At 36.9% G+C, this 25,191-nt stretch overlaps 1 protein-coding gene and 2 long non-coding RNA genes across 10 annotated transcripts in view; 2 read left to right on the top strand and 1 right to left on the bottom strand.

Annotated features, from left to right (window-relative positions):
• Positions 1-6,581, top strand: part of LOC138126233 (uncharacterized) — a 74,937-nt gene extending 68,356 nt beyond the window's left edge. For all 3 annotated transcript variants that reach the window (XR_011157702.1, XR_011157703.1, XR_011157701.1), the window contains 2 exons: positions 5,182-5,328; positions 6,300-6,581. This is a non-coding gene — a long non-coding RNA (uncharacterized lncRNA). The remainder of the gene's footprint in view (positions 1-5,181; positions 5,329-6,299) is intronic.
• LOC138125360 (uncharacterized) overlaps positions 1-25,191 on the bottom strand; it is a 169,467-nt gene that overhangs the window by 132,453 nt on the left and 11,823 nt on the right. The gene's annotated exons all lie outside the window — the stretch shown is intronic.
• Positions 21,878-25,086, top strand: LOC138126016 (facilitated trehalose transporter Tret1-like). 6 transcript variants are annotated; one of them, XM_069041652.1, is made up of 4 exons: positions 21,882-22,022; positions 22,143-22,247; positions 22,982-23,167; positions 23,218-25,086. In XM_069041652.1, the coding sequence occupies exons 3-4, from the start codon at positions 23,119-23,121 to the stop codon at positions 24,537-24,539; spliced, it is 1,371 nt and encodes a 456-aa protein (XP_068897753.1). In that variant the 5' UTR covers positions 21,882-22,022; positions 22,143-22,247; positions 22,982-23,118; the 3' UTR covers positions 24,540-25,086. The 6 variants fall into 6 exon arrangements, with proteins under 6 accessions (XP_068897754.1, XP_068897753.1, XP_068897755.1 ...); XM_069041650.1 differs by having other exon boundaries at positions 21,941-22,091; XM_069041653.1 differs by lacking the exon at positions 22,143-22,247 and having other exon boundaries at positions 21,878-22,022.

The following is a 25,191-nucleotide window of genomic DNA, read 5'->3' as shown; positions in this document are numbered from 1 at the left end:
TCAAAAATAATTTTTCTGACTAAACTTTGAGCTGCTACGGGCCAGTATTTCTGTCTTAGTGCTGCTAGAGTTAACTGTTGTCCGCCGTGCAACTGTTGCTCGTGGTATTGCTTAATAAGTAACCGAGTTACATAATGTTTTGAAGGTAGGAGGATCTGATGTTTTTTGTCATATGAAAAATTACTGTTTCCGATACGACCTCCTACTCTTAGCAAATTATCGTTAGGATCAATAAATGGATTTAATGATAATAATCGACTATTTTTGTTTAGTTTCTTATTATTGGATTCACGCGACAAAATATGAATTTCCTCAGCAAATTCGCGTTTTTGAACATTAGTCGATTATGAGCTTGTATTAATTCAAGATAAGTTAAGCTACGGTTAACTCTTTGATTTTTGTTGCGACAGTTATTAATGAAACGTAAACAATATCCAATGACGCGCTGTAGTTTAACGAAAGAAGAAAATTTTGAGATAACTGGTAACTCAGACTGGATGCAAGTTGTTAACGCAGTTTTTCTTTTTTCTAGCATACCAGTGTCTTCTGGAATTGGAGCTGGTATTAATACCGGCCATTCGGATAAATCTTTAGACAAAAATCGTGGTCCGTGCCACCATGTTTCTGACTTAATTAATGTTTCCGGGTACATTCCGCGTGTTATTACGTCTGCAGGGTTATCCTTTGTACTAATGTGATACCAATCGTTCACTGAAGTTAAATCCTGAATTTCGGACACGCGATTTGCTACAAAAACCTGCCACGAATTCGGAGAAGCAGCCAGCCAAGCTAGTACAATGCTGGTGTCCGTCCACAAATATTGTTTTGTTATTTTAGGGTTCAAAGCAGAGGCCGTCTTGTGAATTAGACGCGCCAATAAAAGAGCTGCGCACAATTCGAGTCTAGGTAAACTGACAGTTTTTAATGGTGCAACACGACTCTTAGCACATAATAATTGCGTGGAATATTCTCCTTGACTATTTCGCGATCGTAAATAAATAGCTGCTCCATAAGCTGACATGGAAGCATCAGCAAAACCGTGTATTTCTAATAGGGTTACTGGAACCTGCGGAATAACCTTGCGTAAAATATTTAAGTTACTCAAGTGACACAATTCATTTAGAAAGCGGTGCCATTCCTCTGCTAATGGATTAGGAACAGATTGGTCCCACTGTAACTGTAACTGCCATAGTTTCTGCAGTAATAATTTTGCATTTACTAGGAAGGGGGCTTTTAAACCTAGGGGATCAAAAATCTTAGCTATTGTCGATAGTATCGACCGCTTTGTTATTTTTCCTGGAGCGGGTGAATTTGCAATGACAAATTTTAAAGTATCTTCTTTAGAGTTCCAGGTAAGACCAAGTGTTTTGATGTTGCCGTCCTTGTCTAAGTTTATTGCAGTATTGTCGGACGTCTCAGAATTTACCGTTGGTAACAGAAAAGGGTCGTTCGAGGCCCATTTTCGAAGGTTAAATTGTCCCTGCTTTAAAATTTCTATTATTTGGTCACGTAGAACTAAAGTTTCTTGGAAAGTGTTGTGACCACACAGCAGATCATCCATGTAAAAACATTGTCTTATTGTGGCGCACGCTAACGGAAAATTATTTATATTTTCATTCGCGAATTGTTGTATACAACGCATTGCCAAAAACGGAGCTGACGTGGTGCCGTAGGTGACAGTCTTTAGCCGATAAATCTCTAATGGGGAATCAACACTTTCGCGCCAAAGAATTCGTTGGAAATCCGCGTCTCTTTCATCGATATTGATTTGCCTATACATTTTCTCTATGTCTGAACTTATGACGTATTGGAAACAACGAAATCTAGCCAAAGTTAAAAACAAATCTTGTTGTAAGTTAGGACCGGGCAGTAAATTATCATTAAGACTGAGTCCGTTTGAAGTTTTACTTGACCCGTCAAAAACGACTCTCAATTTGGTTGTTGTGGATGAATCTTTAATTACGGCATGGTGCGGTAAATAACAGGAATTGCGCTTGTCAATTTCTCCCGACGGTACCAACTCCATGTGTCCCAATTCCAAATACTCTTTCATGAAATTACTGTAGGGTTGCCGCAATTCGCGCTGTGAATTGTTGAGTTTTCTTTCAACTGAATAGAATCTCTTTTTTGTTTGTTCCAAAGAGGAACCTAAATCGTATTTATTGTTTTTAAATGGCAACCTGACGATAAATCTCCCGTTTTCATCACGTGCAAAATTATTTTGAAAATGGCCTTCACATTGTAACTCGTCGGAGGATAAATTATTTTTATGACTTATTTCCTCTAGTATCCAGAACTTGGCTACCTGCTTTTCTAAGATACTCTGTGAAAGAGCACTTAGATGACAAGATGTTTTCAAAGATTCTTTGAGTTTTATGAACCCTGCAATAACCCATCCCAATTTAGTTTCCTGGAAGTGTGGTTGGTGACCACTTTGTGAAATTCTCCCATCACTCAATAAATTCCAAAATAGCTCGGCTCCGATAAGTAGATCTACGGGGCGAGTTTTATGAAAGAGAGGATCCGCTAATTTAATATTAGGAGGAATGTAAATTAACGATTTGTCAATTACGTCGTTAGGTAAATCTTCTGTTATTTTTGGTACCACGAAACACTTAAATTGTTCACAAATTGACTGGTCAACACGACACTTCATGATTACCTTTGTCGCCTGCGTTATAGTGGAAATGGTTTGGTTTATTCCACCAACGGTTAAATTTGTTTTGTGGAGATTCAAATTCAATTTAGTGACCATATGTTCTGAAATAAAATTTGATTGTGACCCAGCATCCAAAAGGGCTCTACATTCAACGTATTGGTTCGAATTATTTTTAACAAGCACGATAGCTGTGAAAAGAAGAACGAATTTATTCCGTAAAAAAGCATGGTTATTTACGGTGTCTACTGCCGTTAGTACTTCGCTATTTGTTGTTTGTTCGCTCTCTTGATGCAAAATGGTATGGTGTCGTTCGTTGCATTTTCGACATGAATATTTTGATTTGCAGTTTTGAACTTGGTGATTGTTGAAAAGGCAATTAAAACATAGTTTATGATTTTTCACCTGCTTTTTTCGTTCAGTGATCGATAAGTCTAACAATTGCGAACATTGATAGATAGGGTGTTCACCCTTACAGAAATGACATGTTACATTACCACTTTTAACTGATTGGGCATGATATACGTTGACTTGCGTTTTATTATCCGAAAGTTTTTGATTATTCGATTGTCCAACTTGTTGTGATGCTTTAGTATGATTTTTGTTTATGACATTTACCGACGCTAGAAACTGACACCTTTTTTCTAAGAAATCTTTCAAATCTGATAATTTGGGCATTTCATAATCTAGTTTAGTGTTAATTACTGTGACTACAATTGAATCCCACGACTCTACCGGAATATTTAGAACTTTCAGGGCTTCCAAATGTAATGTTACTGTGTCTAATAATTGACGTAATGAAACATCTGAATTTTTAATTATGTTCGGTGCTGTGAGGATTGAATTTATATGATCTTGGATTTTAAGAATATCAAGAGCAATGTTGTAGTTTGCACTAGATACTGACAATGCTTCAATGGCCCAAAGCGCTTCACCGGTTAGGCATGATCTGAGAAAGTTTAACTTTTGACAATCATTTAAATTATTGTCTTTACCAACGAGACTATCAAAACTATCATAAAATGCAAGAAATTCCGAATACGCTCCACCAAAGGTGGGTAACTTGATTTTTGGTAAAATATTGCTGCTTTGTAAAACTCTGTTATGATTCGACTCCGCTGTGTTCGAATCGAGCCGACTAGTCCCAGCACGCGAATCTAGCACAGGCAGACGCTTTGATAAGTGATTGTTGATAGTCGCTATTACTTTGAAATACGTATTTTCAAAATTTTCGAATTCTAGATCTAAGCTTTCGTCATTCGGGTTTAATTCAGCCATTCGTATTTGAACTCAAACTCCCGAAAAGCTACTTCAAAGGCAGCCTTGCGTGTTTTTAATAATTCGATGTCGTCATTCTCCCCAAAAGCTGCTACAAATGTTACCCCTCTAGTCAATTTTTCCTTAATATGACCTCGTTTTGATTTAAGAACTGAAAGCTCAGCCATCTCAGATCAATCAAACTTTTCTGGACACTTATGAAAAATTGTACGGTAGGATTTGATAAAAGGAACGGAAATCACTGACCTGTATTGCCCTCGGCTTGTATAGTTGAGACTACGTCATCTGCAGACTCTCTGGTGATGGTCACTACGGACGCCTCTTGTTTTGATGTGCTGGTGCAGTTTCCCAGTTTCACTCACAAACACTAGAAACTGACTTGATTTTCGAAGGACCGTTGTATGTTTTTGCGGTATATCCGGCTCGAAGATAGACCAATGTTTGGGTGTTTGTTTAAAATGAATATTACCCGTAACTTAACAATAATATATTGAAGAAAAGCAAGTAAATTAGGTTACAACGTCTCGCACGGAGAGCTAAAGTAATATTGAGTTGACAAAAACTTGTCGGGGGTGCAAGTACCTAGACCATCCCTGTGTAAGGACAAGTGGGGGTGCGAGTACCTGCCATTTTAACGTGAACACTGTCTTTGGTCAGTGTCATGGCCTGGTAAATGTAGATCGCCTTGGTTAGTACTGACCAAGCTCTTTGGTCCATATTCGAAATAATCATAAATGATACATATTTTGAGTTTGGGCCGGCCAATATTAATAATGGCTACTTAGATCTGGCCAAAATTGAAATAAAACAAAATAGCCGATAATCAAACAGTCAAAAACAAAGCTTACCTTTCTTAAGATATATTCCGTAAATATTCTCGGATAACCAGAATCATGGTAGTGGTGAATATCAGGTTACTGTAATATAGAAGTTTTTACGGGACAAGTGACACATTTGACAATTGTGATTTAAAAATTATGACCATTGTCAAAATGGAAAACAGACGTTTAATGGGAATGGTGTTTTTAATGAACTTTTGTTAACCGACGACAGTGATAGTTCAAGCGATGAAGAAGTAATCGTGCGAGGACCACTAAGTAAGTTGAAAATTGTAGCCAAATGAAACTACCAAATAGCAAATACATGCTTGTTAATATTCGTGTTGCAGTTCTTAGACCTAGAATAAGAAATTTTGTAGAAGATGTTGTTGGTAATTACTCTGAAGCTGAATTTCGTGAAAATTTCAGGATGTATAGGACCACTTTTAACCATATTTTGGATCTAGTTTTAAACAAAATATCAACAGCGATTACTGATGTTGGAAGACATACCATCAATTCGAAAACGCAGCTTTTGATGGCGATTTGGTACTTTGCTACACCTGATACTTATAGGTACTATGGCGGACAAAAAATTTTGAACGATCTAATTTTGGCATATCAAAAAATGTCAATGTAAGCTGCCCTTTACTGTTATTATGACGGTTATAAATTAAATCGAAAAATTGACGGTTTGAAGTAAACGTCTCTCAAGTTTATAATAATAATTTAGTGATACAATGCCAGCCGTATCTGAATTTACTAAAGCGAAAATAGTAACCCTTCACCAGAGGGGTATGTCGTATGGGCAAATTTCGACGAATTTAGGGTTATCGAAGGGCATTATCCATGCCATTATGCGGAAGTGGGAACACAGTGGGACGGTGGTTCGGTGTCCAGGTTCTGGAAGAAGGCGGGTGTCTTCCGTGGAACAGAACGAGGCACCCCCGAACTATCACCGAAATCTGTGCCTGTCCATGAGGAATAGATTGATCTTGGTTGTACAACAAAATGGAGCAATGATCAAATATTGACTTCTTCAGTTTTATTTGTAAAGTTTTTTTTATTTTAAACTTTTATTTTTAAGTTTAATAAATAAATGTTATAATTTGTTAGTATTGTGGATTGATCTGAACTAAATTTGGTTTTATCTATGATGAAGACATTCCTGATTTTGTGTTGATGCTAAACCTCTAAGAACTAGATAGGTACCTAAGTATCTACATTCTACACCACTCGATAGCCTAGGGGCTGCAGCGACTTTCGCAATTTCGACGGCAAAGAGGAAACGATTAAGATTCATCCACGTTCACCATTCGTGAGCCGACATAGGCACACCAAAATTATTGTGTTAATCTATGATTGACTAATCTGTCACTGGTGACATGACAAGAAAGGCAAAAATAAAAAATGAGGTTAGTTGACCATAAAGCCAGTTTTACATTTATATGTCAAAGGAATAACAAGTCGTTCAAAATTTTTTGTCCGCCATAGTACACACTTAACTGAATAATTAGGATATTGATCTTTGATCATTTGATTTTTAGATCAATATGTGGCAGATTTAACATTGGAAGAGCAACCGGTATTCGTTCTGTACGAAGAATGGCTAATGCTCTTATTGAGATTGCTCCGACATTTATCAAATGGCCTACTAATAATTATATGATGCATGTTAAAAATAGTTTCAATGCAATGGGTTTTTCAAACACAATTGGTATTATAGATGGAACATATATACCAATACCACTACCAAAAGAGGAAGGAATGGCATACATATGTAAATCAGCAAGAATGTGGCTTCTTCTGACCACCGATTTTTCCCTTCCTCTGTGGTTCTCTGCCTACAATACAGGTGTCCCAGAACTGGCTCCCCAGAGAAAAAAGGGAGCCTTAGGGCGAATATATTAACGTGTATTTTGAAGAAAAAAAGTCCTATCTCAAATGATAACCGAGAAAAGACATTCTGAAGTTGACCAATTAGAGTTGAGCATCATTAAGGTGGAATAATCGCAATTTTGCGTTGCCTAGGTTTCCTTTTTATCCGTAAACCTCTATAATTCTGTCCATTAGATTTGGTCCACTACATTTATTAGAATTATTGTTTACGTCAGTTTGACATTTGTTATACAATTTCGCTGCGATATTTAATTCAAGTGTATCATTTAACATGTATTCTTCCTCTGAGTACGTAGATATGATTCTTACTTTTGCGCGATGTGGGAACAATGCACGTGAAGCAGTAAGGTTGTACCGTGAACAATTTCCACAAAGACAAAGTCATCCGGATCATAAAACAATCCTGAAATTAATCGCTCGGGTCGAGAAACGGGTCAGATGCAGCCAGTTCGAAGAAGAAGTTGGGGGTGCTTCAAGAAATGTAAGGACTGTCGAACACGAGGAAGCCGTATTGAATGTCTTTGAGGAAGACGGCACCCGGAGTATTCGAACAGTTTCTCGTGAAATGGGTTTATCCAAGAGTTCGGTGCAGAGAGTTCTAGCTGATAATAGGAGGCATCCGTACCACTATACACGAGTACAACATCTTCTGCCAGAGGATTATCCAATTAGGCGAGAGTTTTATCTATGGTTAATAAACTAAAACGATGCTTCACACTTCTTGTCACGGATACTGTTTTCTGATGAGTCGCTATTTTGCCGGTAAGGTCGTTCCAATTATCACAACCTTCATATCTGGGCAGAGGAAAATCCAAGAGAATAATTTCCCAGAGGTTTTCAACACAGGTTTTCTGTTAATTTGTGGACTGGGCTATTGGGCGATCGTTTGGCAAGTATAAGCGTGGTGGATCCTTCCATTTGTTAAAATTCCGAATCCCCGGCTCTAGATTGGACCGTTTGAATTCCCCGCAAGATTAACGGGGGCAAGATATGCTCAGTTCATTGGAACGGAGCTACCTGATTTACTTGAAATTGTACCTCTTGCTTATCGCATAAATGACTGGTTCCAACATTTTAGCAGAAACGTTCGGGAAATTTTGGATAACCAATATCCACAGCGCTGGATCGGTCGAGGAGGACCGCATCATTGGCCTGCCAGGTCTCCAGATCTGAATCATTTATCGGCGGCCCATAAATTCAGAGGCTGATCTGCGAGTTTGAATTCAGGAGGCTTTGTTTCAGTTACTGAAGAAATGATAACTAACGCTACTACAAGAAGTTTGTTACGTAGAGCACAATTGTGCATACAAATGAATGGTGGTCATTTCGAACATCTGCTTTAACATTGTTACCTATTTAAATAAATGGTTCTTTTTAGAATCGCCATTTTTATTGTTTTATTTCGAATTTTGCAATTGTCAAGTCTTGATGTTGATGACAGATAAACGTCAACGAATTTTTATATCGGAAAACGTCAAAATTCCAGTTGCCCAAACATTTTATTGATTTGTGCGGTATCAGAGATTTTTTGTTGTTGTTTAGCAACCGATCGGATTTTTTAGTAACAGCTGAGGACGAGCTTCCGGGATTGGTGAAATTAAAAACTTTATAACTCGGTAATTTGAGCTAGCTGAAAATTTATTTTAGTCAATTTAGAGTCTCTTTTGTTGTCGGCACATGCCTGTTTTCTCTGGGGAGCCAGTTCTGGGACACCCTGTATACGTATTTTCAAAAAAGTGTTTATTTATTCCCATATATTAATTTAATAGTTACATTCATGTTTTTGGTGTTGGTGAAACCTTCGCTCACAATATTTTTAATAGTTATTCTTTCCGACAGCTGCTTACTATTTGTAAAATATCAGAAATAACCGAAAAAACCGCAGTATTACGTCGGTCGTTTTGGTGACAAATAAACAACCAATTTTTCAGAGACAGTTGTTCCTTAAATACTAAATTTACAGGAATGTATTTTTATGGAACGCCGAACCAGAATTTTGGTTAAAATTTGATATTTACGGAATATACCTTTAGTCAATAGAACGGGTGATATTCATAAAAATTAGTATCTACTTATGAGCAAATACTTATAACTTATCTCGTAAGATAAGAATCAGTTATTAGTTAAAAGTATAGTTTCATTCACATTGGAATAATTAGTGTTGAAATTGGCAAGTGAAATTAACGCAGAAATTAGTACATTTAGTACATAGTATTCACAATGAAAAATTAAGCAAAGTAATTAGTGGGATCCGCCATCTGTTATTAGTTATTACACAGGGATATTGATGCATTACAGGGAACTGCTACGCTAAATTGCTAAAAATTTGGAACTATTTGGCTTACAAGGTAACAAGGGTATTACACATGGTTTTGTACTGTTTGTAAATGTTAAAGTAAGTTGCAATGGACGAGAAATTTATACATTTATGTTACGTTTGACGACACTTTGACATGTAAAACAAAAATTTCAAATTGCACATGCGCGTAACCAAAGTGAACTTTCTAATTTCGCGACAAAGTTAGAAGTACACAAACTTTTCCATAACGTGCAAAGTAGACGTACTAATCACAAGCATTGTGAATGCGTCCATGCAAACGCACTTGTTATACTTCTCGTGTTAATTGAGAGTACTAATTTTACGTACTAATTATTCCAATGTGAATGAAACTTATCAGTTCAACGTAAAAGTATGGATACAGCTAAATATTTTCAGAACGGTTTAGCATAGGTCGTTGAAATTTTGTTTTGAAGGTATGATCCAAAATGGGCCAGGGACAGCACCGGGCTCTCAGGGGGTTTTCGGGGCAAAGGGCGTGGGTTCTGAAATGGGCGCCAGGCAACTTTTCGGGAGCTGGTGTTTATCTTGTCCAGTTGCCGGGACAAGTGCTCATTTTTTTTTTGTTTGCCGGAAAAATAATTACAAGATTTTTTGTAATAGAATAAGATGGGTTATTCTCATCCAAATCAGTAAACTAGATTTAATCAGGTTCCGCGTGTGTGAACTGGTTCGCAAGATTGCGAAAATGGTTCCTTAGTAAATTGAAAAATGAAAGAATTAAATTATGGAACCAGTGCACATAGATGGTCTTATTATATACTTTGGTCTTTTCCAGAAAAGCTTTTCCTCGCAGGGACCGGAGACTTAATCTATTTTCTGAATTGAACTTAAAATTAATACATTGGATTTTCCGAGCAAAAAAAAAGGTTTTATAATGGACTTTCCGAAATTAAAATTTTGATCTTCAATACAATTAAATGAATGTGAGAAATGAAACTGAATTCAATAAGGATGTCAGGTAATGACCTTGACTATGAAAATGAAAATTAATGGTTATAAAAATGTTAAAGTCGGAAAGATTCCGATAATGTTGATTTTATAAATTGAGGAATTTACTGAATGTAAAAAAAAATGACAATAAATATGCAAAACTGTGAAATGTGAAATATGTGAAATTGCAAATAAATTTTATATACATATAATATGAGAGGTTGCAAAAATTTATGAAATATGAGAAGTTTCAATAATTACTGAATTTACAAGAAATCGATACGTTGAGAAGCGGAAAATTCGAGGCGTGTCTTATTAAACAATGGCGATATTTAAATTGCGACTTATCTTGTTTTCAAGTCGAATCTGTCGATTCCTCGAATGGAGTTGTCCTAATAAACTTGCGGTAGCGGCTACGTGCTCCGATGAGACGGTGCGGTGTCACGGCGTGACCTTGAGATGCTTTCAAAATTTGAGTCGAAAACGATACGATAGTGCCAAATCTGCTGTGCGGACGACGATCAAACTGACCAGCAGCTAAACAGCAGCTAAACGAACAAACAACCCCTAACGAATGGACGTTAGTATCGAAAATTGCGCATTGTTCGGTAATTAGTAATTACCTTTCCGCTGCAAGGGGCTGCTCAACGGTAATTTTGAAGGAGGACTTTCCGGTACTCCTCACGGTACGGTACGGTAACTGGATCGAACTAATCTTCTCTCTCTCTAGATGCGAGGGATCTCTCGATAACGGCAAAACGGTAAATTCTTTGGGCTCCTCGACGGCTCCCGAAACCTGGCAGCGCCGAACGATATGCACCATGGACCATGGCATCGGCAATGCGCTTTCTGGGATGATTGCGGATCCCGATCGCCACGCATCACGCACGTAATTCGCTTCTCGCGACTTGCGGCACAGCCGCCCGCTCGGCGGTCGCCGACCGAGTCCTCGATTTCCGCTGACGATCTGTTTTTTTTTATACCCTCGCGTCTAGCGTCTATCCGTCTATCCGGGAAATTCACGGATGTTGTTGGGGTAAAGTGTCGGCGAGTCCGCGCGTATCTCACGATAGTTGGTAACGGCCCTTTTCCGCAGGATCTCATAGGTTGGACACACACGAACAAAGGAAGAAGATTGGGGAAAGGAAGAGAAGAAGATAACGTTCCGGCAAGTCACGGGAATGAAAGGGAAACGGAACTAACTTTGCCGTACAGTTACCTGAGCTGAGAAGAAGAAGAGAGGAATTGAAGGAAAAGGAAAGGAGAAAGAAGAAAAAAGAGAACGATAAAAAGGTAGGCCGCAGCTAGACAGCCTAGAGGCGTAAAGCCACCTCAACTCGAAATTTTGGGGCCAACGCGTGTTGTTCCAGCCGCCCCGAAATGGCTGGCACAGTAACTCCGAAATGAAACTCAAAAGCAAAACGATAAACAAAAAATGAACTGACTGATGAAACAAACAAACAAAACTGAAAGATCTCGAAATGAGCGTCCCGAAAAATGTGACGGCAGGGTGGGCGCGTCGCGTCGACATGTGACGTCGTGCTTTTTCTTGCTAGCTCCAGGTGTTTGAGCAGCGATGTGATATTCCCGCGAGCAATAGTAGGATCACTTGGGCCTCCTACACCGGCCAAAAGAATAGTGGCATTTTGGCATGCTACAAAGATACAAGGGTAATTTGTTTTTTTTTTTAATGGCACGAGGGGTCAAATTTAATACTTTTGGAAAGAGTATTTTTTTGTGAAATCGGTGATGTAACACATGCATATCTTATTTTAATTGATAAAATTATCGAATTAATGAAATTTGAAAAAATGTAAAATTTAGTTACCCTTGAAAATGTGGCCTTTATCTTTCGTTAGTTCTTTGCGGCCTGTACTTTGACCAAAAAATAAATAAAAGTTACTAACAAGTGTAAAAATAAGACATTTAACTGAAACAGAATAGATTTTAATAAAAAAAAAAATAAGCCCCGGTTTTATAAAGCGATGTCAAGTCGTTGTTAAAGTTAACATAATGTCAAGCGATCTGATTGGAGGATATTTAACATTTTATTTGAATCAGCCAATCAAATGGGCAGATTTCCGACTTGACGCGTTGTTAGCTGACACGATGTTAACTAAGCTTAATACAACCGGGCCTAAAAGTTTAAACACGAAATACATAATTTTTTATGCGAAAAAAGATGTTCAAAATGGCGGCGATGTGGGCATGTGTTACATCACTGAATTAAAAAAAAAATACTCTTTTCAAAAATATTAAATTTGACCCCCTGTACCATTTAAAAAAATCAAGTTAGCCTTATATCTCCAAAACAAATGATGTTAGAAAATAGAAAAAAAAAAAACAGACGCTTGCCCTTTTGAGCAGATACTTACATCATATAAGTCCTTTGATTTTTTGGTATGACAGCCAAATCTAATGAATAGTGAATGAATGTGATTTTATAAGGATATGCTTATTCTTGTGAGTAACTTCTCTATTTTAGTAGGTATTTTATGAATATAGACAGTAGTAGAAACTTATCTCTCTATGACTTTCTAAGCATATGCTAATGCTACATTAAGTACTAGCACCTCCTTAAATTCTGCAAAATTATTTATTCGGAATCGTATTGTAATATGCACATTCCTAACCTTATACGAGGGCGGAAAGTTAACCATTCCTTTTTATCTTTACTTCCCTCTCTTGGTCAGTAATAAGCCACTTTCCGCCCTATTATACGGTTTTTTCAGTGGCGTACTTAATGAAAGTCGAAAAACAGTAGAAATGAAACTGCATCAAATTAATTGTTTATTTGCTAAAAATGTAATGATTCCGAATAAAATAGTATACAAACCTCGGTGGGAATGTGTTTCATTCCTGTCTCGAGCATTAGTTCACCTCGGCTACGCCTTGGTAAACTATCTTAGCTCTCGACAGGAATGAAACACTTCCCACCTCGGTATGTAATTTACTATTACTTATAGTTTGTCTCAATTCTAAATTTCCACCACCTGTTGAATTATGTTGGCAAAATATAAATATTTCTAAATTGGGGATTCTTATAACCAAAGTTGGCAATATAGTTATTTTATAAATATGATTCAAAAACATTAAAATTAGTTCATAACTTTATTTTGCTTTTAGAATTTGATTTTCTACCTAGAGTTACTTGCTGCATTTTAAAAAAGGTTTTCGTTTTATTCCTTTATTCTAAAATTTTGAGTTGTAAAAACTGAAATTGACACATAACCTAACAAATACAATCTGACGCATTTTTCACCAAACAGTGTTGCCGGTTGTATTTCCAGCGTAGATTGCAGTGTTGGTGGAAATTTAGAATTGAGACAGACTTTACATTTTGGTGAAATTGTACCAAAATAACGATTTAACTGCCTCCGGGTTGAGATGCACTGGAGACTGCTAGAAAGTACAACTAAAAATGTGGGGGTGGGTGGTGATAACCGGAAGAAAGGAAAACTTCGAGTGGTTTAATAAAAAGATATATTTTCACTCCGTCCTACACAAAATCAAATCTGAATAACTTTTAACAAAAACATTTTTCACACTAAATTTTTATTTATCTACAAAATGAAGGGTTGTGCCCTTCGGGGGGACCGTTCCCTCGGATCTCACCTCGTTTCCCAAAAAAAGGACAAATTCAAAATAGAAAAAGAAGTCGCGCGGCGGACGACGATACAAAAGATAGATAATATAATAAGAACCCTCACAAGAAACTGTCATCGGTTTGACCGGCCGTTTGCAGCCGAGGTCACCAGGAGACCGATAACTCAAACTAAAAATCTACTCTATCACCCTGGCCTTGATCGTCGCGGGGCGGTCGACGTCTCTGGAGATCTGGACGTTCCTCGGTTACTTCCTCGGGCCCACGGTGGACGACGAAATCCGGGCGTGGAATCTGACACCGCACTCCGGCGTTTTGATCTCCGCGAACCTTCCGTCGAGGATCCGTAAATCCGCTCCTCGGCGTCTGGATTTGGACTTCCTGGACTCTTCTTCCAGCCTCAACCTCTTCGGACCCTCGACGTCTCCACACCCTTTTCTCGCCGTTCAACCACTAGCCGTTTTCAGCCCCCTTCACATTCCGACGCCTGACCTGACCACCAGTCCAGACCAGGAACCAAAAACGAAACACGACTGACCAAAGCCCAAAGACCTCTTCCCTTATCTGCACTGGTTCCTCTGTTTTATAGTTTTCCGCCCCTCTCAATTCGGATTTTTATTATTTTCTGCGGAAAACGGACTCGCCGCGAGTCGTGCGCACGATGATCGGATTTTGCAGAAATATGTACTTGCATTTTTAAAATGTAACAGTATGTTCTATTTTTTATGCATATCACCCATTTTACTTTCAAATCTTCCATTTTTCATCACTTGTGGATATCTTACATTTTCTCATGGGCTATGAGTCAAGTCTGCGCTACAAATCGACCGGAAAACAACGCCATTCGTTACGTTAGTTTCGTGCTTCTCTCGCTCTCTCTCTCTCTCTCTCCCTCGTCTATTTATTATTATTTTGAACCCTCCACCACCCGGCGGCACGGCAATTTTGCCGGAGTAAATACACTAATACGGATATTAGTATCAAGTAATAGTGCAGTGCTAATAATCAACATAATTACCGGCGTCTCGCCTCCACATTTTGACTTTGTTGTGTTTTATTATGTTCTGTGTCAATGTTAAGGAACTTCCTTACGATATGACATGAGTATAATATAATAATATACCTTTTTGAATTTCAACTACCTATTATTATGCAAAATAGAAGCTGAGACCAAAGTCTATTTAGCTCCCAGATCAAACCGGAAAAGTAAATAACTATTTCGGTAATTTTAATTTCAATTGATCGCATCTGCTTCGTCATCGAAAATGTGCATCAAGTTTGTTTTTAAAAATGTTGGTGTTGGATGCATTTATAATTTTGTCACTCAAGCCGTTCCAGTCGCTAAAAACCCGATTCGGAAGGAAGTGGCTTCTGACACTTGTCTTAAAATTTTGAATTTAAGTACATAATTCGTCAGATTCATTGTTGGTCAATATTTTATAGGTCCATATGAGATCACCCCGTCTTCTGCGGTGTTGGAGAGTTGGCAAGTCTAACATTTGCAGTCTAGTTGCGTATGGAATCGATCTAAGTCCAGCGACTCGTTTAGTAGCCCTTCTTTGAATTTTCTCAAGGGTGTCAATATCACGTTGTAAGTAATGGGACCATATCACATTCGCATATTCCAGCAGACGACGTATATCTAATATATAAAATTCTCGTGTCACAGTTTTAGTTATCATACTCTTCCGAAACGGGTCAACCGATTTTGATGAAATTTTATATGCATATTCAGTAGGTCTGAGAATAGGTTGTTATCTATTTTTTATACCCCTAAGTGATAAGGGTGGTCCACCCCAAATTTTATTTTTTTATTTTTTGGACAAAATTGTTTATTTTTATTTTTTTATGAAGTGGAATTAAAAAATACATACAACCCTAAATTTTCACCCTTCTACCATCAACCCCTATTTTTTAATAGCGATATTAGTAATTCAATATTTTTCAACCCCGGTCGATAACTTGATCGTACTCAACATGTGTCACGAGCTCACACCAATGATTTTTATTGTGTTACACATTGTTGGATTTGTCTCCGCCCCGATTAGCAGAATAACTATTAAAACACCGAATAACTAACGAAAAAAAAATTATGAAGAAAATTCATTTTGTAAGGTTATGTCATCTGTCATTGTGCGCGCATTGACAATTTGAACTTAATTGAGATTTAACGTCAGCTGAGTTTTGATACCAAGTGTGATCAATGGTGATCAACACGTATTACACTTACCTATTTTTGCATTGTACAGGGTGCGACAACATAACTTCCTTTTTTGAAATGCGCGCCATTCAGACTGTAATGGGGCGGGAGCGGTCTTATTCGGAAGCCGTGGTCCCGTGGTTTTAAAGATTTGTTCCCTATCTCCGTCAGCTGCCATCATGCGTTGTCAGGAGGGAGCACTATTTGAAAAAAGCGGAAATGCCGCGTAAATGCGCACTGCCATAAAGTGGTACTAAATGCAGAGCGCACCATGTGGAAAGATCCCAGCAGAGGGCCAGCAACGTGGAGGGAGAAAAGACTGGCACTAATTCAAATAAGTGTACCAGCCCGCGAAAACTACAGAGTCATAAAAGGTTTCTGAATATAGATGCTAGGCCAATGGCTTCCTTCGCCTTTCTTCCAGGCGCATTGTGCTTCTTTATCTAGCGCATTGTGGACTGGGTCATAAAAGGTTGTTGCACGTGCTTTTAGAGGGTTCGGATTTTTAACATGGGAAGCATAGGAAATGCCATCTCCAGTAAGGTTCTCGATTATAAAAGGTAACGACAACGGTTGCGCCAATATTTCCATCTCACTTAATTTGGAGTCTATGCAAGTTAATCTGTTCGGCACGATACAAACATCCCGTGACACGATACAAACATCCCGTAAAATTGTGTATAACTCTGTCTTTGTCACACTCACGGCATTTGTCGATATGTCCTCTCTTTTAATTTGGAGTCTCAAAAATGAACAATGAGTTGTCGCTACCTTATTTATCATCGAGAACCTTACATCGCCAGTCTTTTCTTCCTCCACGGCCAGCAGTGTCACTAACGCTTGCGCGTAGTTTGAGAAGAGTCATAAAGTGGTACTAGAGAGTGGCCGACTGATACCGCATCTAAAGCATTGACGGTATAGGGCTATAGGGAATGCTCCCTCCTGTTAATACTACCTCCATTGTTGGAAGAGTGGAGATGGAGACCCTGCGTTTGCCGTCGAGGTCTACTTTTCAAACTAATATTCTGTGATCGCAACCCTTCCGAAATCGCTTCAATGTTGGGTCGTGTCCCGAACCAGAAATCAATTGTTACATGGGTCACTACGTTCAGACAAACCGGGAGTGCGACAAGACGAAGAACTGGAGTTTCACTTCAATAAGGGGCAATTTGTAGTAGAGAACTCGCTCGCCAGATTTGGCCCCTTGCGATTTTGTTTATGGGTTTTTTGAAATCTCGCGTTTATATCAACTATCTAAGGACCCTACAAGACCTGAAGGCCAACATCCGTGCAGAAATTGCACATCACGTGACGTGAATACGAATGAATAATCTCCGTCGGAGGGCGTAGTGCTTAGCATTAAATTAAGGTACAGTTGGTTGCAAAAAAAACGGGAACTGTCAGAATAAAATTGACACATTTTTACAATTTTTTTCATAGTGTGAAACCTTCTTACGAGAGATAGGTTAGAATTAGAGTAAAAATTCAGACATTTTTAGAAATTATTTGATAGGTATTGTCGAGTAGACAATTAATTGACAAATAGACAAAACCAAATTTACATTAGAAAAATTTTCGTTTCCCGTTTTTTTTTTGCAACCAACTGTATTGAATTTGTTTGTGTATACATTAAATCATTAAATTTCAATTCATTTTAATTATTCATTTTATCTTAATAAAAAAACTTAATTTAGTTCACCTAATAAGTTAACACAACATTTATCGATTCTGAGGGGGTACGAAGTTCGCCGGGTCAGCTAGTAGACTTTATATAATTTTTTAAAAGTTTTAAAATCAAGACGACGAAAAATCTTGAACATTAAATAACTTTGTATGTATTTGAATTTTAAAGTAGGTAGGTAGTCGACGTTTTCGGTTTTCATTTACAGTTTTCTCACTGGTTTATTGCTCCGACTTGGCGCTGATATTTCCAAGGTCACAGCCCATGGGAGAATCCAACACCTCTATTTAACTGTGTAACTGCTTTAACTCAAAAAGTACACCATGTGCACAAAGTAGACACAATTCGACTCTTTATAGAAATGGCCGACTCACATGTGTCGTTACGCATAATGCCCAGCCTAAACTCGAAATGCTACAGGCGGGTTTAGGCAACCTGAATTGGCCGATTCGGATAATGGCCGGCCAATACTGATAATGACCAATTTCGAACTTGGACTGTAACAGAGACTATATCATTCATTACCTTATAAACCAATAAGAATCTTTGATTTTCTTTAGTTACCATGTATTACAGCAGTTATTTTAGTAACCAGGGTGATTTCGAATATAGGAACCTTTGTATATTCGAATATACCAACCTTTGTATTTTCGCTCGCCGCCTTAACTTACAAAATTTTTTGCGCTAGCCGTCACATCAACGTCACATCAAATCGCTCTGCTACTGAATGCACCCAGTCGGTTTCGGGAACCTGTTTATTTGTTTATTATTTTTTTTTAATTCATGATATAGTTTACCGGTATACTACTCGAGGATGGAAAATTCTCGATTATACTCGACGTGTTACCTGAAACATGACTCGATCTACGATCTCGTGGTGTTTCCGGGCAACACGTGTCGTATAGTCGAGAATTTTCAATCCTCTAGTTGTATAATACGGGGTGATCAAGAAGGACTGTTTAAGTTGGTGATACTGAATTTTATTTTTAAATGGTACAAATGAAGTAACTTCCGGTTGTTGATGGCTTCACACTGACAGCCGCATCAGTGACAAGTCAAATTTGACATTTCAAATTAAATTAAACGTGCCGGTGAATTGTTCGAGAGAAAAGTTAATTTATGTCTAGAGCAAATTGGGGAGCACTTCGAGAATTTCCTTTAGTTAATTTTTAGATTATTATTCCCAATTCCAGCTTTGATTTCATTTTGCCGTTAATTCTTACTCTCATAACCTACCATTTTGTCGTTGTTAATGCTACGTCAGATATCTGTCAAATAAACCCACAAAACATATCCGGTTGCAGTGTTTTGTAAATAGCCGATTAAAAAAATGTTCTTAATTGTATTGCCAACTTAAACAGTCCTTCTTGATCACCCGGTATATGATAATATATGCACATCGGCCGGTTCTGCTGGTCAATGTACACATAAGCCGGTGGATGGGCACATTGACCCTTTTTAGACTCTTACCGTAACATTTACACTCGTATCGGTGAGTGCCGAACGGTTGGCGGGGGCCAATTTCATCATTTGCGTTAAATTTTATTGTTAACCTTAGATGTTACTTTGTTTTTGTTTGAGCTCATTTTCTAAAAAAAATTGTAATGTAGGTATAATACCTATTTTTTCATTTAGTGTGCGAAAAATGTCCTACAAATTGTAAATCAGAGGAAGTATCTATAATTTAGTTGGGCAAATGCCCAAGGTTAAAATAGTGCGTATTTTTCAAAACCAAGATATATCAGCAAACACCGTATATCGTACTACGAGTTGATGACGTCATTGCACGTTACAAGATGGTATTTTTCGAAATAAAATCCACCTGTCTGAGCGATTTTCTTAAAAACATCACATAACATTAATTTTGTTCACACTGTATACAGGGTGAAATTGAAATGCATCACAATATGTAAACCACAGTATCTTCAATAAGTGAATAAACCGAATTAAACATTTTAAATTTATAAACTCCAATTTAACTTAATTCCATCCCGAAGGAGACGCTTCTGGAAGCTGTAGTAAATCGAAACATCAATAGCCGCAAAAACGCTCTAAAAACAGAGAGTGACAAAAACTTACTATGTACATATGAATGAAATATATGAAAATAGCTATTTATTATAGAAATGTCTTATAAGGCAAATAAGTCACGAAAGAAATATTTAGCCACGAGAGCTTGCTCGAGTTGGCTAATGTTTCTTGAGTGCTATTAAGGCACAAGTGTAATACATAGTTTTATCCAACACCTCCTTCTGTAACAGTTCTTATTTTTTTGATGTTCAATAAACTGTTCAATTCTCTCTAAACTCATTAATTATAAAAACAGTTTAATTATGGGTTCATAAGTTCACTAGTGTTTTATACACCTCATAATATATTCAAAATCGGCATTATTATGACTTCATAATAAACAGGTGTTGGATAATAGCATTTGAAGAAAATGTAAAGATTGCGAGTTTTCGATGGTGGGACACTTGCATTGGATGAAACAGCAGAAGTTAAAGAAGAAGAAGATGTTAGGAACAAGAGCACGAAGCTAATGTGGCAGTTCCAATTCAATAATAATTGTACTTTTCACTTTTGAGATAATTACTGTAGTACCGCAATCTCTTTTTAAAAATTTAAAAATTCTGGATTTAGAGAACACATTGGTAGTTGAAATTCAAAAAGGTATATTATTGTACTCATGTCATATCGTGAGGAAATTCCTTAACATTGACACAGAACATAATACACAACAAAGTCAAAATGCGGAGGCGAGACGCCGGCAATTATGTTGATAAGCACTGCACTATTACTTGATAGTAATATCCGTAATAGTGTATGTACTCCGGCAAAATTGCCGTGCCGCCGGGTGGCGGAGGGATAGTAATGTGTCAGCGTTGCTATTGACGACGTGTTTTATAGAGAAAATCGTATTTTATAGGAAGCATAAGGTGTGATCTCAAATGCACCATAGAAACAGTATAAGATATTAGTGTTAGAAAAAATCTTGAAGAAAACGCGTGTTTTATAGTTTAAAAATCTCGGTCTTTTAAATCCTCGCTCCCTGCGGCCTCTCTGATTTAAACTACGACCTCGATTTTTAAATCGTTTATAAAACACTTGTTGTCTTAATGGCTATTAAAAACTCCGATACCTGTAAAACCAGCTTCATCGTCAAGAAAAACTATTAGCAAAAAATTAGGTTGATCGACGCACTTTTGAATCGCCCACTCACAAAATTCTTGCTGGCGAATGTAATTTGTCTGGTTATTGGCTGCAATGCTTGCACCCGCTGAACATGATAAGAGTGCGAGATACCACAAACTGAGAAACCTGAAATTTACAAACTAACTGCCGGGTACTTGTTGACGGGTTTTCTTCCACAGTCTCTAGAATTTGGGGTCGAGGTTCTAACACCTGTGGCGTATGCCCTTGACCCCTGTCCACACTTCTCGGTCGAAAAGTACCATTTTCCCGTAGACAACTGCCAGAAATGTTTGCGAATGCGGAACACGACGCGCCGGAAACTTTTCGCGATACAAAGCTTATGTCCTTAACCCAACACCATCTGCACTTCCCTAGCAAAGTACCATATTAGTAATTTCACTTTTGGTATAATTTTCCATGATAATGATACACTGAGACGCAAAATTCCAAGCAATCAATAGCCGAAGGTCGCACTGAAAGCAACTAATCTGCACTCGGTACTAGCTAGCACCTGCGATAACGAAACTTTTTGCACCTTTTTTGCGCTGCACTCGTTAACTTTTTAATCTTGCTATTAGTCCCAACGTGATAGCAGTGGCGTACTCAACTTTTGTAGTTGAACTTTACATGGCATTTCTGCCCTCATACGGATCTATAGCGCAAAACTGAATGCAGATGACTTTCACAATCTGTCTGATGATCCTATGGTTTTAAGATTGTTATGTATTTCGATTTCACCCTGTATACTGGAATAAGGTGTTAGTCTTTTCTCCTATGTCGCTTTTAGAGATGCTTTTTACTCCTTACTAAAAGCAATAGCTAATAACGCTTTAGATGCTATGTTTTAAAATACAGTAGGAACTAGATTATTCGTCACGTCCGGGACCGGGTGGATGACAAATTAGGGAAATTGACAAATTATAGAAAGTTCCAGAAAAAATAACTAAAACACACTGTTTTTACTGTTTTTATAATTGACGTAAACTATATAAATTCTACATAAATGTATGTAGTATCTATTTCCTTTTTAAGAAATTTAACAACAATCTCTAAAAAAAAAAAACTAAAAAAAACATAAATATAGTACGCACACAACAGGCACAAAATTGAGGTGACGAACATGACGAATTAGCGAGTGACGAATTATTGAATTTCTACTGTCATCCCTTCATCTTTATCGTGACAAATAATCGTTAACAAATTCCTCTTCAATTTGACGTTATCTTTCTCAAAAATATCACATTTTCACAGAACGCAGTTTAAAACACCTACAAGATAGATAACAGACAAACATCGCAAGTACTATATACGAGTATTTAGAGAGTCAACCTTTGATTTGTAGATTAAAGATTGGAAATTCAAGTTATTGTACAATATAATTTATTATGTTGAGGTAATCAAGACTAGTGAGAATTAAATAAGTGTGAGTATATTTATGTGTTTTTCTTTATCCAATAAAGTTGGTGTGATGTGTCTTAACCGCGCATCTTTGGTGTGTTTAAGTAATGTTCAGTTTCAAAAAATTGATTTTTCTATTTTGCAGCTTTAACAGTCAGTAAAACACTCAAACGGGTTTCGAGAAGGAGTTCTTTTCAATGCCGTTTTAAGGAACATTTACTTAAATTTTTAATATTGGCAGTGACTGAGAGTGAGTAGCTGCTAAGTAATCACTGCACTTGTTTGCTTTATAGCACTCCTCGCTACGCTTCGTCGTGCTCTAAAAAACGCGTTCGACAAAATTGTGTCTTATAAAACTCGTATTAGTAATTATACACCAAGGTAGAGAAGACATTTTTTTAAGTCGAGGTAGTTTATTCCCCGAGAAGCGAAGCTTCGGGGGGAATAAAGAAGCGAGGCTTAAAATTGTCTTCTCTAGCGTATATTATTTTTTTCACTACTAGATACGTTAAAACCCTTTCTAATAATAATAATTAATTAAATTTGTTTGTCCGATGCGACGATCCGAGTTCTCATTTTTCAACGGTTGCTATGAAAATTGAAAATCGTCTGTCTACGTTAACCAATAAAATCAAAGAAAATCTTTCGTTGCTAGGTGACGGCTGTTCATTATTAACCACTGGTTAATAATGAAAAATTATTAACTAGTAGGAGAGAAATTCTACTTCTGGGTTCAGTTCGAGACTCAATAATGACGCCTTCTAAGACTAGTAGTGAAAAAAATCAATTAAATTGCTATTGTAAATTTTTCTCATGTTATAGTTTTTCAATTATAACTTTATACAGGTACGGTAATCTTGAACGTCATAGAAAATTGTTCATTGACCTACTTTTTATTTATAAGATATACGAGTATTTCATTATGTATGTACATTTTTGTTATGATAGGAATAAGTGAATAAGATTATTTATCTCTTATCAAAGGTAACAATGAAGCTCCAAGCAGTCACATTTAAATTGAACAAAGATATTATTATGTGAAAATGGAACTGGTTGATACTAATTACTTTTACTTATACTGGTGGAATATACTCGTATAGCACTTATTACTCTTATTAGAAATGGTATTCTTCAAAGGAGGAAAATATTCTTATTTCGCTGTGGGAGCAGGTGCGTCTTTTTAAAATGGTTAAAATTTTTCTTTATTTTAAGTATTGTAGCTGATATTTTGTCATTTATTGTCGGTACTGCATCTGCATGGTCATCACCAGTAATACCAAAACTACAAAACGATGATATAAATGAAATACCAATCGGGCGACAAATAACACAAAATGAAGCATCTTGGATTGGATCCACATTATCCCTAGGTGGTATCATTAGTCCTCTAATCTGGGGATATGCAGTACAAAAAGTGGGAAGAAAAACGGCAGGCATAATTGTAATTGTGCCATTCTTAGTAGCATATTTAACAACATCTTTTGCTCAAGTTATTTCTCTTTTCTACTTTGGTAGGATTTTGATGGGAATTGGAATTGGTGGTATGTTTTGCGTGCTACCAATTTACATCGTTGAAGTGGCAGAAGATGTAAATAGGGGGCTCCTGGCCGCATCAACGGGTTGTTTCATGGTAGCTGGGATGTTATTTTCTTATAGTGTAGGACCTTTTGTTTCCATAATGGCTTTCAATCTCATTTTAGCATCGATATGTATTCTCTATATCCCTACTTTTTGGTACTTGTCACCAGAGACTCCATATTACTTAGTTCGTATAAATCAAGATGAAAATGCTGTGAAATCTCTTCGTTATCTTCGACGTCGTCCGATTCAGGAACTTCATGAAGAATTAGAAAGAATTAAGTGTTACTTGGCCTCTATGACGGAAGATTCATTTCTAAGTATCTTCAAAACAAGAAGTAGTGCTAAAGCGTTCATTTACAGTGTGGCATTAACAACTTTTCAACAATTTTCTGGAATTAATATTATTTTCACGTATATGCAAAGTATTTTTGATTCCACCGGAAGTTATATTGCACCGGAAATTAGTTCAATTATTGTGGCTTCTGTTCAGTTAATTTTTTCGTTCATATCACCTTTACTGAGCGATAAAATTGGTAGAAGAAGTTTATTATTGCTGAGTATTACAGGAGTTATCTCTGCTGAAGTTGTTTTAGGAATCTATTTTTTCTTACTGAATAACGATGGTGATGTTTCTCACATTGGTTGGTTACCTGTCGTGTCGTTAGTTATTTTCATGATGTTTTACAACTGTGGAATGGGGTCATTACCATGGGCAATAATGTCAGAGATTCTGCCATCAAACATTATATCAAAAGCCTCGCTACTGATAACAAGTTTTTATTGGTTTGTAGGATGGATTTTGACTCAATATTTTGCATCTTTAACGGACGCGATCGGCAGTGGAGGTTCTTTCTGGTTGTTTTCTGGATTATGTGGGTTGTTCGATTTATTTGTATTTTTTATACTTTTTGAAACAAAAGGAAAGAGTTTAAAGGAAATTCAAGAAATTTTAAGTAAATAAATTGTTATCTAATCGATTATCGAAAAAATATAAGAGTGACAATTTGTAAAGATGAAAACAAAAAAGGTATAATTGTTTGGGAAATATCAGAAATAAATTTCAATAAAACAAATACACTGCGCCGCAAAATTAGCGCATACTGTGTAAAAACTTTAAAAAAGCCTGTAAATTGAAATTTTAAATAATGCATTATGAAAAGTGGTTTTCTAACGAGTATCGGATTTAAACTTTAAGATAATACGAATGAACATTTTTGGTTTCCAAATGGCAGTGAAAAATTTTCTAAAAAGGAATACACTTAATTTTCTAAATTATGCGTTAATTTTGCGGCGCAGTGTACTTATTCTCTTGTACATAAAAAAAAATGGTTGTAAAATATTATATAATTATCTGGTTGAGTTAGATGGAGTTGTCTACCGAATAATCCTCATAAGAAAATAATTGTTACTAAATAATGTCAAACATTTATTAACTTTTGACTTGTACAATATAATTTATTATGTTGAGGTAATCAACACTAGTGAGAATTAAATAAGTGTGAGTATAATTATGTGTTTTTCTTTATCCAATAAAGTTGGTGTGATGTGTCTTAACCGCGCATCTTTGGTGTGTTTAAGTAATGTTCAGTTTCAAGTAGTTAATTATTTTACTG

The sequence above is a fragment of the Tenebrio molitor genome, chromosome 3, assembly GCF_963966145.1.
Source record: "Tenebrio molitor chromosome 3, icTenMoli1.1, whole genome shotgun sequence".
Taxonomy (NCBI): Eukaryota; Metazoa; Arthropoda; class Insecta; order Coleoptera; family Tenebrionidae; genus Tenebrio; species Tenebrio molitor.
This window is presented reverse-complemented; position numbering and strand designations above follow the sequence as displayed.

Bases quoted from the DNA above. Each gene is read 5' to 3' on its own strand.
- LOC138126016 (XM_069041653.1), top strand. From the start codon at position 23,119: ATGGTATTCTTCAAAGGAGGAAAATATTCTTATTTCGCTGTGGGAGCA. The intron at 23,168-23,217 runs GTGCGTCTTTTT...TAAGTATTGTAG, and splicing joins TTATTTCGCTGTGGGAGCAG to CTGATATTTTGTCATTTATT.